The 15,433-nt window shown below is 51.7% G+C and overlaps 2 protein-coding genes and 1 pseudogene across 4 annotated transcripts; 1 reads left to right on the forward strand and 2 right to left on the reverse strand.

Annotated features, from left to right (window-relative positions):
* Positions 1-825: 825 nt before the first annotated feature.
* On the reverse strand, positions 826-8,402 carry LOC136523917 (probable methyltransferase PMT18). 3 transcript variants are annotated; one of them, XM_066517440.1, is made up of 6 exons: positions 8,219-8,402; positions 4,324-5,042; positions 4,040-4,250; positions 3,630-3,927; positions 3,081-3,545; positions 826-1,482 (listed from the first exon to the last, which is right to left on the reverse strand). In XM_066517440.1, the coding sequence occupies exons 2-6, from the start codon at positions 5,035-5,037 to the stop codon at positions 1,257-1,259; spliced, it is 1,914 nt and encodes a 637-aa protein (XP_066373537.1). In that variant the 5' UTR covers positions 5,038-5,042; positions 8,219-8,402; the 3' UTR covers positions 826-1,256. The 3 variants fall into 3 exon arrangements, with proteins under 3 accessions (XP_066373537.1, XP_066373532.1, XP_066373542.1); XM_066517435.1 differs by lacking the exon at positions 8,219-8,402 and adding an exon at positions 5,968-6,333; XM_066517445.1 differs by lacking the exon at positions 8,219-8,402 and adding an exon at positions 5,869-5,916.
* Positions 8,403-11,254: 2,852 nt separating this feature from the next.
* LOC136538778 (protein ROOT PRIMORDIUM DEFECTIVE 1-like) lies at positions 11,255-13,513 on the forward strand (annotated as a pseudogene).
* A 206-nt stretch (positions 13,514-13,719) lies between these two features.
* LOC136538779 (uncharacterized) lies at positions 13,720-14,738 on the reverse strand. The gene has a single exon (XM_066530731.1). The coding sequence runs from the start codon at positions 14,620-14,622 to the stop codon at positions 13,765-13,767; it is 858 nt and encodes a 285-aa protein (XP_066386828.1). The 5' UTR covers positions 14,623-14,738; the 3' UTR covers positions 13,720-13,764.
* Between the last annotated feature and the right edge of the window lie 695 nt (positions 14,739-15,433).

The raw sequence follows: 15,433 nt of genomic DNA on the forward strand, positions 1-15,433 counted from the left end.
TTTAACTTTGGCATATAGTAAGAAATTTCACGATTAGGAAAGCCAGAGCTTTAGTAAAGCGGATGAAGAAAAAAGACGCATGCAAGCACACTAAGCCAAAAGAAAAGAAAAGAAAAGAAAAGAAAAATTATGCTTTTTTATTAAAAAAAAGGCAGGTCTTGGACTCTAAATTAAATGTTCAATTGCTCGCGTAGTGCGCCGAAAGCCTTGAAGAGTTGGAGGCAGGAGATGAGTCAAGTGATCGAGTTTGTATGCTTTATGTTTTGACATTTCTTTATTATTATGACGCTGAAAATACGTAGCGCCAAGCATTTCGTCAATCCTCTTGGGCTGTTGCCTGTTGACGAGTTCTGTAGTATGGGCGAAACTGTACAAAGAAGACCCAGCTGAACATGTTCATGGGCCAAGCCAAGGAAGCAATAAGCTAGTACCCATATTGTTGTCTTCTGCTATGGGGGTTCAGACTTCAGGCTAGAAGATGGTAAAGGCTGTGTTTAGTTCGAGGGAAAGTTGGAATTTGGGTACTGTAGCACTTTTGTTTTTATTTAACAAATACTGTTCAATCATGGACTAATTAGGCTCAAAACGTTCGTCTCGCGATTTCCAACCAAACTGCGCAATTAGTTTTTTTTTTCCATCTATATTTACAGCTTCATGCACGTATCGCAAGATTCGATGTGATGGGTACTGTAGCACTTTTTTGGAAGTATTTTTGGAACTAAACACGCGCAAAATGAACAACCTTCAACCTGTCAAGTGAAAGCCACAGTAGCGACCATCGACTGCAACTATCATGCCGGAACAGCCAGAATCTGGTTGCATGAGAAATGAACCTTTAATTTCAATTTTCAAGCACTTCAGTGTTCAGAGGAAAACTGAATAAATACCTATTACTATTTAGTGTCACCCCAATATGCGGTAACACTGCCTGCTCGGTGCCACCATATTACAAACTAAAACCTACCTCAAACCCCTCGTGGAACAGGGCCAGGAACCTATGCAAGACCAGCGAATTCTTCCCCTGCTACAAAACCGTTTTTCCTGTATCAACTAGAGGTCCAATCACCCCCTCAAACCCCCTCCCTGAACTTCTCATCTGATTGTAGCTACAAAGAATTAGAGAAAGGTGAAAGGAACACGTGACCAAGCGGTCCCATACTACACTGAGATGGCAAAACCCTGATGCCCATCCTTGCAACTGGCAACTGGTAGAACAAGCCTGGTTCAGGCTTTCAGTGAGCTGTGTTGCCTGTGTGCTAATGCTCCTCCTCTGCTTTGGCAGTCCAGTACGTCTTAACCGCCATGAGGACCTTCTCTGGGTTGAAGGGGCCATCCTCGTGGTCCATGATGCGGCTTTCCCACCGCATCCGCTTGGTTATCGCCTGGACTTTCGTGAGCACGTCAACTGTGTCACGGATGATAGCTGTGCCCTCGGGCCTTAATATCCTATCCATCTCCAAGAGGATGTCGATTATATCGCACCTGAAAAGTTTAGCAGAAAACACATCATGATGGCCTGTATATTGTAAAAAAATGCCATATATTAAGGTTATTTGGATTCATGCCATTATAATTTTTGATGTTTGGATAAACGCCGTTACTATTCGTCTATTTTGAAGCATGCCATTACAATTCTTCGTTTCCCACAAAAAATGTCACTGAATACGTATGGACACAGCCTGGGCCTAGCTGTAGGCGTATACGAAGACGTATACTTTATCTCTACTGTCACTGACACGCGGGCCCCACATGTCATCTTCTTCCTCTCCTCATCTCTCTCTCTGGCTCTCTCTCCATCCCCACGCGGCCACGGCGGGCGCTGCCGCCGGTGGCGGCTGCGGGCTTGCGGACGAGCCAACGAGCCGCTATCGTGACCCCACGCGCCGCGGGCGAGCAGCCGGCGACAGGAGCGCCACAGCCGAGCAGCAGGACGCGGCCGGTACGGAGCTCACCGTCCGGGCGGCGCGCCGAGGACGTGGCCGGGGCGGAGCTCGCGGCCTGACCAACGAGCCGTTGTCGTGACCCCGCGCGCCGCGGGCGAGCAGCCGGCGATGGGAGCGCCACAGCCGAGCAGCAGGACGCGGCCGGTGTGGAGCTCACCGTCCGGGCGGCGCGCCGAGGACATGGCCGGCGCGGAGCTTGCGGCCTGACCGACGTGCTGCTGCTCGCCCGCTTGCTCGCCCGCGGCGTGCTGCTGCTGCTGCTCGGCTGCGTGCTGCTGCCGGCGTGCTGCTGCTGCTGCTTGGCCGCGTGCTGCTGCTCGCCGTGGCCGTGGCCGCGTCGGGATGGAGAGAGAGAAGAGGAGAGGAGGAAGAAGAAGATGACATGTGGGGCCCGCATGTCAGTGACAGGGGTGATGAAGTATACGTCTTCGTATACGCCTGCAGCTGGGCCCAGGCTATGTCCATACGTATTCAGTGGCATTTTTGTGGGAAACGAAGAATTGTAATGGCATGCTTCAAAATAGACGAATAGTAATGGCGTTTCTCCAAACATCGAAAATTATAATGGCATGAATCCAAATAACCCCATATATTATGGATATTTCAGAGCTGAAACAATGCTCCCACACTTGCTGACAGAGGAGCTCTTGTGAATAAGCAAGGTCAGTTTCAGAAGACATGAGAGTATCGGCAGTGGTAGAAGTATAACAAATATGTCAGAAAACATACCAGGACAACAGTTAAACTAGAGTCCTGTGTTAAAGGCAATATTAACAGTAAATTGTACTGCAGACATGCAGTCATCAACTGGGCAAGGCTGAAGGCTATCTCACATTTAATTAGAGGTGAACATGTTGCACTGAGATGCCTAGCATAACCTCCACAATTACTTGGTGTCAAGAAAAATGATAAGGTGCCGAACAAAACTCAAATATCTTCTCATAATCATAAACCACTAAAAAAATATTTTGATAAAAGTAAGCAGATGTCTTCCTTAAAAGGCTAAAGCGAACTATCAATTGATTATGATTTTCAAGGCTGACAAAATGATGGCCAAAAAAATGGTAACAAGAAGATAGCAAACAGTAATGTCATGAACATGGCTAAAATAAAGAGTGAAGTGCAGAATTTCCTTACCTGTCTTGGTAGATGCTAAACAAATTGTCAGCATGCAAGAGGTCATAGGTTCTTGGATACGTTGAGAAAGCTTCACACCAGTCCTGGTATGTGCCAATGAACCCTCGCTCGTATATTGCCCCAAGGGTGTCCCGGTCAGAGTTAACAGGGACGACATTCATCACCCACACAGGGTACTTCACTAAAGAAGCAGCAAACCCACCCATGTTTGCGTTCATGTCCATCACATTTCTGTATCTATTCTCTGCTATGGGTATGGTGCGCTTGTAGTATGACACCCTCTTCTCCCACAACTTTTTGTCCTCATCAAACTTCTTTGCATCCAATCCTGGAATCATGCCCCTTTTAATCCTGGGGGGAACTAAGAATGCCCTCTCTGGCCATTTCTCCACTGCTCCTCCCGCCACTTCTCCCTGGTTGCTTACTTCAGGCAATGGAGTAACACAGGCTTCCATCTGTCTGTACCTGTATATGGAACGGAAAAGGAATAAGTAATAGACAACTAAATGGATCATCACACCTATTTTTATGGGTTCAGCTGTTTTATACCAAGCAGCATCAGGATTGTCACTCTTGCAGATATGGGGTATCTTATATGTCTTCTTAATGTTGGCACACTCAAGGTGGTTCTTAGGCTTCTGCCAGATGGAGAGATCCCTCTTCTCAACCACCTTGTTCCAGCAAAGGCTCCTCGCAACATCCTCAATCTTGTCTTGCTCTTGCTTGAGGTCGTCCTTTGTCCTCTCCCACCCCGCGTGGTGCGTCTTCCAGTTGATTGGAGGACCCGAGAGAATCCAATATCCTCCTGGCCTTAGAATCCTATCGACTTCAGCAAGATATAGTCCATCTAAAGGAAATTTGAGAACATCCACTAAGTCAGTTCGTTTTCTAACCAAAGACAACTTGAAAAGTAGAAAAGATACACAGTGGATCAAATGGCAGAGGTATGAAGTACTCACCATGTGCATACCAAGGAATCAGACAGCGAGAGCAATGTGCCATATCAAATGCCCTAGATGGGTAAGGCAACCGGTGCTTCCCCATCACACCAATGATGGCAGGGACACCTCTTTCCAGTGCGAATTGCACCTGAGCTTCGTGCGTGTCTCTTGGCGCAAATGACATGGCAATGATGTTCCTCTTCAGCAAGTAAGCTCCCCAACTAGCAACCTTCAACAACAAAAGCATCAGCACTATCACAACTTACAACTAGAACCTAAACCCAAGGCATTCTTCTACTTACCCCACAACCTGTGTCAACAGCCGTCCTGATCTTCCCATCCGATAATGAGATGAGCTTATCGATATCATCTATGTAGGCATCAGCACCACGCGGGAACATAGTGCCACCACCAGGGAACTTGAACTTGTCGCCCTCAACCTGGATCCAGTTCTGCACTGCTTTCTCAATGCTGAGCTCCTTGTGGGGGATGTTGTTGAAATAGGCGTAGTCCCTGCTATGAGGCCACTTGAAGGGGGTCCTGTACCCAGGCGGTGCTGGGATGAGGCATCGGACCTGCTCGTCCTTGCCAGGACAGTGGCGCTCCCGGTACACTAGCATGGCGCGGTCAAACAGGCGCCCGCGCGTACGGTCCTCACACGGCGTGTACTCACTGAAGTTGAGAGGGCATGCTGGGAACTGCTGCAGTTCCCCATCGCCGTCTGTGTTGTTGATGGTGAGCCGGTGGTGTGCGTCAAAGTCAAGCACCTCGCCGGAGCCTGGCCCAAACGACGGCACAGAGCCAGAGGACTGTGTCGTGGAGGCAGTTGAGGGATCGCAGCCAACCCGGGTGATCGCCGAGTTGCCTATGGGCTTTGGAAGCGTGGTGTTCTGCCATGCGCCAAGGACGTAGAAGGCGATGCACAGCGCGCTTACAACGAGGATGTATGTCAGGCGCTGCTTCTTGGATTCCTGCAGCTGCTGGGCTTTGGGAGAAGCTGGGTAGTCCTTAGCCATGGCTCCTGCAGTTCCAACAACCAGTGAGGTGTCAACAGAATTTAATTTGATCTAATGGAGAAAGGCACCAAATTTAGGAACAGCTCACAGAGTTCAGAGTAGAGGGGTTAAACTGACAAATTTAGGCTACACGTCTTTGATTTGAGCAATTGAACTGAACACTGGAGTCTGGAGATGAAGGCATAGGGTTTGCACTGCCAGATCAACTAATTCTACTATGAGCAGTGAAAGAAATGTAAGGAAGTATCAAGATTTGAAATTTAGTAATTTACCATGCTTCAGTGAGGTTTTTGGGGACAATTACTGTACTGTTTGGTGAGATCAAAACTAACTAGTTTGAACACTGGCAGTAAATTTCTGTGGCTAGCTACGACTTAGAACTTACAATTAGAACAACAAAATTCAGAAAGTGAACGGAGATGGAGATAGCAGATATGCTTGATCTGATTTCTGAACAACACCTGAATTTATGTTTGCCCAAAATTAAAGAGGCACCAATTACCAACCTAACCCATAAAAACAAGTTACAAGAAGCAGCCAGAGAAAAAGATTAACAATAAGAACCTCAGACCGTGATAAAATCTCCAAAAGGTTTTGCTTCGCCCGAGAGGAGAAAACTGTGCAGAATCGTATGCACGCAGCACGCCTCAAATAAAATCAGCAGACTTATGCTTCTTGCTGAAGGCAAGTATGTCCTTCTAGCATAAAGGGCAAAGGATACTAAACAGTAAAGATTCCCAGCAAACGGCAAATCAGGAGCCACACGACAATGGCAGCTAAGCACCAGCCCATGCCCATGAATCCAAAAATTTAACGAAATGGGAAGCAGACCCCATCAATGCCCCTCAGCGGGAGCCGTTGCATTTCCATATGGATCCATCCCCTCCAAGAAACAAAGCGCACGAAACGAAATCAGCGGAGGAACCTGACCTGCGAACAAGAAGCCAGCTCAGGACGGCAGCGCACTGGAGGACGCCAAGACGACGAAGAAGAGGCAGAATACCCCCCAAGCCAGCTCAGGAAGGCAGGGCACTGGAGGGGGGAAAGGCCGGAAGGGGACAGGAGAGTAGCACCACGGGTCCTGCCTATTTATGCGAGCTCTGCACTTCAGCAATGGTGAGGTTAGTGAGGCAGGCACTGAGAAGAGCCAGTGGTGAGGGACTAGGGGGGAGTGAAGTGGTGGCGTGATGCCGAACACGCCCACATGTCAGCAGCGCCGCAGCTAACCCTGTCCTCCCTTCAATAAATAAAGAAAGCGGGGTGTGAATGGAGGCCACACCCGGAAAGATGAGGCCGACATCAGCATAAAAATAGGGTGGAATTGGTGGGAAGGAAAAAGCGGGGAGCCACCGAGGGCGAGGCGAGACCATGCCCTGTCCTTGCTCACGTGGTAATGGTGTTGGAGCAATGCCTGCCTGTGGAGACCCCAGCCAGCGCAGTGGATCGTCCGAGGAAGATGATTTGCGAGAAGAAAAAGGCCTCTTGCGCGAATGTGACGTTTCTATCCTTGGACTGTATGCATTGACAATGACGAGAGATGTGCTCTAAATTTCTGACATAGTTTCTCAACGATCTGTGTGTCGGTGTAAAAAGTAATTAACATGAAAATATGTGTAGTTTTGCTGTATGTTGTGATCGAAGATGACCTAGCACTCAATGATATAGGGTTTTTACTGGTTTAGTCAACGTATCCTACGTCCAGTTTGAGTCGGTCGGTGACTTTATTTCTGAGCCTAGGTGTTCGAAGTTTGCTGTGGGGTTACAAACGGAAGAGAGAAAGATGAAGGTATAAGAGGTCCGATCGGACTCTGGTCTGAAGGGCCGAGAGTGACAGGGAGCTCCGTTACGGGCTAAGTGTTCGAGCGTGTGCTCTGTATAGCTTTAGAGTGTCTAAGGTTACAGAGGATGAATCAATGTAAATGAACTGAGGGATCTCTCGTGTTGGGAGAGAACGCATCCCCTTTTATAGATGAAGGGGATGGCCTTACAAGTAAGAGGGAGTGAATACGTATGCTATTAAGTCTTGTTGGCCACGGTGGTGGTACAAAATGATGGTAGGCGCTCACGATACTGTTTAATGTCAGATGCATGTGGGAGGTTGTGTCATCTTCTTCTGATATGACAAACGTTGGTGCCTGTCATACTGTTGATGCCTAGAGACATCTAGAGGGTTTTACCATGTTCGTCCGGTATGATAAATGTCGGCGCCCACATTGTTGATGCCTAGAGGCGTGTGGGGGGAGCCTTACCGTGTTTGTCTGGTATGAGAGTTGATGACGCCCACAACACTGTAGGGAAAATGTCGACGTCTACAACACTGCTTGGGTTCTGTCATTCCAGGAAGGTTGCAGGTACTGTCCGGCAGGTATACAGGGTACGGTCCTTGGTATTACGGTTGACTTAAGTGCCCTGCCTTACTTTTTTCGTCCGTTTCCTGGTCCTTACCGAGCGGGCGTCTCCGATCGGTTGGTCCCAGTCGGCTCTGACTGCGCCAGTCGGAGAGAAGCTGTAAGCAGGGGTTCGGCGCATTCCTGGTCGGAGTCGAAAGTATTGTTTTGGTCAGGCCTTCCGGTCGGAGAGGCCGTCCGGAGGCGGGCTGGAGTCAGAAGCGAGCGTTGTTCTTCTTCCGGTCGGAGAGGCGAGCCGGAGTCGGAAGCGGGCGTCGTTCCTCCTCGGCCAGACCTTCCGGTTGGAGATTTGGATTGCCCTTCCAGCCTGTCGTTTAGGTTTTCTGGGCCGGCCCAGGAGTTACGTGTCGTTCGCAATATCGTATGCTGGGCCGAGCCTTTACTGGGAAACCGGTCCATAAGGGATCCCGGGTTTATGAACCTCACACTTTGACATTTCAAGAGCCTACTTTTTATTTTCTTGTTTGGCTCTTTAGGCAACAAACACCAATCAGCTGCCATTTCCTTGCATAGGATTTTTGGTGCTTTGCTCCGAGAGCACAATGCTGAACAACTTGTTTAGGACATTGTATCTACCTTCATTAGGATCAGGAAAATGATATCTTTTTTCAAGACAATGTCGCCAATAATCTTTTAACCGACTACATTGGAAGGGGACAGAACAATTTTCAATGGCAGACAGAAAGCCTTAACACAATTCCAATAATTAATAAAAACATGAACCCAACGAATTTAACCACGCGAGAGCTGCAGTAAATCTTGGAATTACCCACCTTATAACGATGTATATGTGTCCCAGTATTCCCTTGTCACCGTAGCAAATTTGCTCTGCCCTCTCTGAGTATCGCCCACTATATCATTGATCTGGGCAGCTTTGCCCGCCCATGATGGTTGCTTGCAGTAGAAGCAGGGTAAAACCAAAAGGCTCTCCTTTTGAGCTGTTGCCTTTTTTTATCTCCTCGTCACGCACTGGCGCAGGGGATGTTCACCCCCCTTGTTCTTTGCCTGCATGGAGAATTGGAGGGTGGACAGGATTTGGTCAATGGCGAAAGGGCACCACAGAGGGTTATGGGGAGAGATTGTAGGGCCTCCATTTGCTCCCAGCATTTTCTGCTTTTCCTTTTGACTTGAAAAATAGAAAAACTCATGTGGAAGGAAAAAAAATACAGTTTTGTGATGGGCTGATGGCAAGCTTGGACAGTGTCGGTGCAATAAAATGCAGGGACCACAACCTCTGATGGCTCATGTTCATGGCGTGGCCTACCTACTTGGCCCGATATTTTGCAAAGGATTTCACCGGCAAATAATGAATGATATGCAGCATGTTCGCTTGCTCGTAAACGATCGTAAATTTCCAGCCGAAAACAGTGTTTTTCTCTCACACCAAACCAGCCAGCAGTAAATAATCCACGATACGATACGGCCTCCCGAATAGGCTGATGGTCCTTGCATCCTTGTCTATATACAGCTAATTCCTGAATTCACTTTTAGAAAGTGAGCCTAGTTGGATGGGAGGTGGGGTTGTCGGGACCTAATACTGGGATACCCAAAGAGGAGTTAATAACCATCAAACATTGATGGTTCCGAATAGACAAGAACGCAACTACATTTCTTGCCCAGACGACTGAAGATTGGCTCCGCCTCGCCCGACTCCTGAGGGCTGGACTCCGCCTCGCCCGACCCCCGAGGGCTGGACTCCGCCTCGCCCGACATCGGAGGGCTGGACTCCGCCTCGCCCAACGTCCGAGGGCTGGCTCCGCCTCGCCCGACGTCCGAGGGCTGGCTCCGGCTCGCCCGACGTCTAAGGCAGACTCCGCCTCGCCCGACGTCCGAGGGCTAGGCTCCACCTCTCCCGACGTCCAGGGCAGACTCCGCCTCGCCCGACGTCCGAGGGCTAGGCTCCGCGTCGCCCGACGTCCAGGGCAGACTCCGCCTCGTCCGACGTCCGAGGGCAGACTCCGCCTCGCCCGACGTCTATGCGCTACTCCTACATAACTATACGTGCAGATAAGGCGGGGCACTCAAGTCAACCGTAATACCGAGGACCATAACCTGCACGCCTGCAGGGAAGTACCATCAAGATATGACCAGACAAACGCTTTAAGCCCTTCCAGGCATGTCAGAGCCCCAACAGTGTTGCGGGCGCCGACATTTATCCTACAATGTTATGGGCCCCAGCATTTGCCCTCGGACACGAATCCTGATGGAAACATACGACAACCGCTACGGTCCAAGAAGGAAAATCATGTCATCTACAGTACGAACGTGAGGCCTCTACGCCGTCGGCTCCCCATAGGGTCGCGGCTCGGCACCCTAGTGTGCCGCGCCGCCCGTCGGAGTGGGATGGGACGTAACCACTTATCGAACGAAGCCATAGCACGACTCTATCAGGATCAGCGAACGTGCCATCCCTGACACCGTCTGCCATGTTAGCAGGGCAAGCTCAAAGGAGAAGAAAGACCCGGCACCTTCGAAGGACTTTCTCTGCCTCTGGTTTTTTCTTTTTCTCCCATCTGTAATCCCTGCTCCCCCTTGATCTATAAAAGGGAGGGCAGGGCACCCTACTAAAGGGACGAATCAATTCAACACACCACGCATCACATAACACACAGCTGAGCAACAACCGAGCTCTCAGCGCCCTTTCAAACTTTTCATCGAAGACTTAGGACCTGTCCCTCTCTCGACCGTTTGTACCCCATACTACGAACTTTTCAGTGCTAATAACACGAGCAGCAGCAGCAGACTAGACGTAGGGACATTCTACCCGAACCAGTATAAACCTTGTGTCTTTTAGCACACCATCCGAGTCCAACGCGCAACAAATACAAATTTACTAGTTGGTGTTTACTCGAAACACCGACGGTGGTCATACTCATACGAGTATACCCAACGACTAAGGTTTGAGCCTCTTCAACCTAGCCCTTTCTAACTCAAATTTGGGTGTCTATTTTCTTCTTGGTGAAAAAAGGTATATTTCCTGCTAGAATGGTCACAGTTTTTCTGAATTCAATCTTGTTTCTATAGTTCATCAAGAAAATAACTGTTTCGAGGAGAACTATAGTAGCAAAGCTGATAGACATTCAGGTGTGCATTATTTCACATTTGATGGCACAGTTAGAAAATCTGCAGAACACAGTAAGACATCGTGGTTCTTTCTATGTAGACATTTTTTTTAAGCATGATAGAAACACATTTTTTCTTTATCAACGAAATAAAACCACGGAAAAAGGAAAGAGAATGCTATGGATGGAATCTTCAGAAAAAGCGGGTAAAGTGAACACACGCAATGGCGCATCGCTCCTTTTGGAATCCGCATCAGCCTTCCTTCCTGATGAGGGTTCCTCGAGCACAAGCCCCCCCCTCTGGTAGTCTCGTTTCAAAACGAAAGATGGAACGGGATCGGAGTCCCTCGGACCTCGGTCACCGATCTTCAACCCACTTCCCACGCAATGCGAAGCGCCATTCAGACAATATAAATAAAATAAACTGAAAATCAACCGCGTATGCAACTCTCACCTGATTAGGTGCTCAACTGCAGAACTCGAAGAGGACGACGACGAGGAGACCGGAGTAGATGATCCACGCAACAGCAGCCGAGAGGTTTCCGGCGCTGTAGAAAAAACAGTTTCCGGCGATCGTTTGAAATTTCGTTGGCGGCGAATCTACCTCGGCGGAAAATATTGTGGACTCCACACCGAAACCCTTAGGCCTGGCAGGCCGCTGCATCTCCACATCCTGAGACCATTCAGCCCAACGGTCCAGATCGTACCTGCAGATCGGCCCATCAGCCCTGTGTGGCAGCGCCTGTGTGGCTGTGCCGCAAGGGCACGGCTCCAGCCGCGCCTGTCCGGCCGGAGCCCGACGCGCCGACGCGGGGCGTCCCCATGCCGTTGCCGCTGCGGGTGGCGGCGCGGCTGCTGCTGGCGCGGGGCAAGACCACCGCGGCGCCTGGACCACACCTTCGAGCGGCTCGCGACGGCGCACCTGCCCCTCGTCGCGGCGTCGCCGCTGATCGACGCGCTGCGGGCCTGCCCCGAGCCGCTCGCGCTGCCCAACCTCGGGCGCCGCCTGCCGCTCCGCCTCCACCGCCGCGGCCCGCACTTCCTCCGCCTCTTCCCGCGCGTGTTCGACCTCCGCGCCCCGTTCCCGCTCTCCCTCTCCCTGACCGCCGCCGACGCGGCGCGGACGCTCCATCGCCTCCTCGCGATGTCGGTCACCCGCTCCCTGCCCCTCCGCGCCGTCTTCCGCGTCTGGCGCGAGCTCTCCCTCCCCGACGACTTCGAGGACTCCGTCGTTGAGGGGCACCCGCACCTCTTCCGTCTCGGCCCCAACCCGGACGAACCCAACACCCACATTCTCCACCTCGTCGCCGATCCGGCGACCGAGGAATTCACCCCGGCGGTGGAGAAGACCCGGCCGGACAGGTACGCCTTCAAGCTGCAGTTTCCGCCGGGGTTCAGGCTGACCAAGGAGTATCGGAAAAAAAGTGAAGTAGTGGCAGCTTCTGCCTTACACCGGCCCGTATCAGGTCGTCAGTCCGAGGGCTGGAGGGAGCAAGAGGGTGTCGAAGTTGGCGAGGAGGAAGATGGAGAAGAGGGCGGTAGGGATTGCGCACGAGTTCCTGAGCCTGACCGTGGAGAAGATGGAGGTGGAGAAGTTCAGTCAGTCAGTTCAGGAAGTGGTTTGGGATCGAGGTCAATGTCCGGGACGTGTTCTTGGATCACCCCGGGATATTCTACCTCTCGGCGAAAGGAAAGCGACACATGGTGTTTTTGAGGGAGATGTATGATCGTGGAAGATGTGTCTGAGGCAAGGGCCAAACTCGTTGAGCTCATGCTCCTGCATCGACGTGGTCTTGGGAATGCCAATTCAAGTGCCAACATGGCTTCAGGTGCCACTGCTGATGCCAGAGAGAGTGGTGATGATTTTGTTGAGCATGAGGATTGCTTGTTGGATGTATCGGAGAAGTAACAGTAGAAGGATGTTGTCAACTTCATGGGAAATCATGTCAGTAAGCCATGTTCAATGGTGCTTGGCGCACTTCTGATGGAGAATGGATTGATGGTGCCACGGGCAGGAGGTTTGTGTGCTGGAGATAAGCAAGTGAGAAGGTGCATGGATTTTCAGAGTATGGCATGGTAGGTTGATAGAGCTGGTGCCGTGGACATAGTTGTGGCATTTGAAGCCTGGAACTCAAAAGTCACGTTTCAACTGTGCACTATCCTGTTGGTAGGTCAAGATTCATGAGGAAAGGTTGAACCTTTGAAATTCGGTTCTTTTCAGTTCTCTGGTCAGATTATTTTTTTCGTGATGCAAGGGTTGCTTAATTCCAGGTAATTTTGTTGGGATTCATGAGAGTGCTCTAGTTCTTCACTTTGGTTTGGCGGCTATTGGCTGAGGTACAACCATGACGGTGCCTGGTTGGTAGCATTGCCTGAATTGAAGAGTCAGGCATTCTTCAGCAATTTTTGCAACTCTGATCATTTTTGCAACATTCTTAGCTTCAACTGTGCCAGCAAGATGTGCAAACATGCTTCATGTTGTTGGACGACTTCAGGCACCTACATTGCTACTTCAGCTTTGAGTTCCTTATTTGTGCAATATAAGTTTATCCTTTCAACAGTTAAGCCTACTCTGATGTGGGAACATTGAACGCCTATGAATCGCAAGGTTTTCTGCTAGTTGGCATCACAAGACTAATACCTGATGTTCAAATATCAAGAAGAGATGATGGTTGAATAACCATATATTATCGCTAATGGAGAGACAGTCGGGCACCTTCTGATAGGCAAATATGGGTAGTGTAATGCTGATATAAAAGGTGCTGGGGTGTTGCTAGCTGTTTCTCCATAGCTAACAATTTTGTGTCCAGCAAATGTACCAGCCAATCTCTGTGCTGAAGATTGGTGGTTACCGTCTGCCTCGCTGCAGTTGTACTTCAGTTGTCTTTTCTTCCCTGTAATTGGTTGAGTGTTCATTTTGGAGGACAAAAATGCGGTTACAATCATTGTTGTAATAACTTAAAAATAGTTTATGTTCTTCCAGTTATCAGCATGTTGTCTTTGGAGATTGGCTCCAGATTTACCAGTGCCCTCATACTCATTCTGTTTCTTTTTGCAAGATGCGCATGGGTCTAAGTGTTATACTATGCCTAAAATGTGAAATGTTTTGTTCGTTGTTGATCAAATACCACTAACCATTTGAGCGGAAGGAGGCGATTCTGCGCAAGAAGCAAGAGTGACATATCTGCCCAACTGATACTAATCTGCACATTCCTAATTTGATCCTCTGAAATCTCGACTAAAACACAGTCGTGGAATTACAAGGGGTCATGGATGTTGAGGAGCAGAACTCTAGCCTGCAGCAGCCTCCTGAACACCTTCTCGCTCTCGCTCTCCAGCTCGGCAATGCGGTCCTCTAGCTCCTCCAGCCTTTGCAATGCCGCTGGCGCCATCTCCGGCGCTACTTTCCTGGCCCCTGGCGCGACGCCCAGCCTCGGCAGCCACCTGTGCGAAGGCACCGTTCGTACCATGGCCGACACGTCCGGCGACATGGCCGCGCACCCGGAGAAGACGACCGCCGAGGCCTCCGCCGCGGCCACGGCCGCCTCCGCCACCGCGCCAACCACATCAGTGTCCGTGGCGTCCGCCGAGCTGGGCACCGGCGCCGCGCGCCTCGAGGCGTGCCGCATCGCGGCGGCGAGGTGGTGCAGCTCCTTCTCGGTCCGCTTGTGCGCGCGCACCGACGCGGTGACCACCGCGCCGTCACCGCGGCGGGCGCCGGCCTGCGCGTCCGCCAGGGTCTGCTTCTCCGCGAGCAGCGCCGACTCGAACGTGCCGTACGCGTCCGCGAGCACGAGGAGGCCGTCGAGGACCTTGTCGTCGTCGTCGGCGGGGCCGTGGAGCGCCGCCGCGGCCCGCGGCGTGGCGAGCAGGTCGCCGAGCGCGGCCAGGACTGTCTCCAGGAGCGCGAGGCCGTGCCCGGACCCGGAGGAGGAGGAGGCTCCGCCGGCCCCGCAGCTGGACCTGGACCACGCCCTGAGCGCGCGGACGGTGCCGTGGAGGCGCGCGAGCGCGGGGTGGCACGGCTCGCTCGCGGACCGCGCGTGCACCGCCGCGGTCGGCGCCGCGGCCGCCTTCCTCGTCGTCGTCCTCGCAGGGCTGAGCGTCAAGTGCATTCTGACTTCCGGGTTGGGTGCTTGCTTTCCTGATGTGATCGTGAGTGGAACGTCCGGGAAAAGGACGGGGGCATATATTGGACGGCAGGGGGCGGAGGCGGTGGTTGCAAGTTGCGGCAAAGAAATGGTCGGATTCACAGGAGGCGGGTTGGCGCCGGCCGCGCTGCTGTTTTGGGCATCCCGGCATGCGAGCAAAACAAGTGGAGACCCAGCCAGTGTCCACTAGCGGAGTAGCGGTAGGGGGTACTACTATGGTCTATGGAGTTGCCCCGTGGCGTATGACAAAGAGTTCAGTAGGGAACAGCTCTGTCGATGGCGGACATGCCGGGATTGTCAACGAGAGGTTGGCGCAGCGCTGACAGGATTGGTCGTGCGCGAGGTTGGTACTCTGGACTTGGGATAAGGGCATAAGGCGCGAGTGAACAACTGTCAAACAACCTCGTTCCAGTTCCGGTTTGCGGGGGGTGGACTGCGGCCAAACCGCCGGGCTTTCTCAAACCAGAAACCTGGCCAGCCACCATCTGCTGGCTGCTGCCCGAAGGCAGGATTTGCCGAGTGGCCAGCTTGGCGAGATAAACAATGGACCGCGATGCTTGTCGTCCCGCGGCCCCGTGCGCGCAAGCCAGCGAGACAGAGGTCTGAGAGATGGATTCCAGTCCAGCGGAGCAGCAGCGATGGAGAGACCCGAGGGAGCGGGCCGACGGACGAGGGCAGCTGCACCCGGCAGCAGGTCAGCTGCGCCGTTCTCTCGCCGTATCTGGTTCGCCCAATCCGGCAGCAGGATTTGCCACCGCGCCATAGGCTAGCCAGC

Source organism: Miscanthus floridulus, chromosome 2, assembly GCF_019320115.1.
Source record: "Miscanthus floridulus cultivar M001 chromosome 2, ASM1932011v1, whole genome shotgun sequence".
Lineage (NCBI taxonomy): Eukaryota > Viridiplantae > Streptophyta > Magnoliopsida > Poales > Poaceae > Miscanthus > Miscanthus floridulus.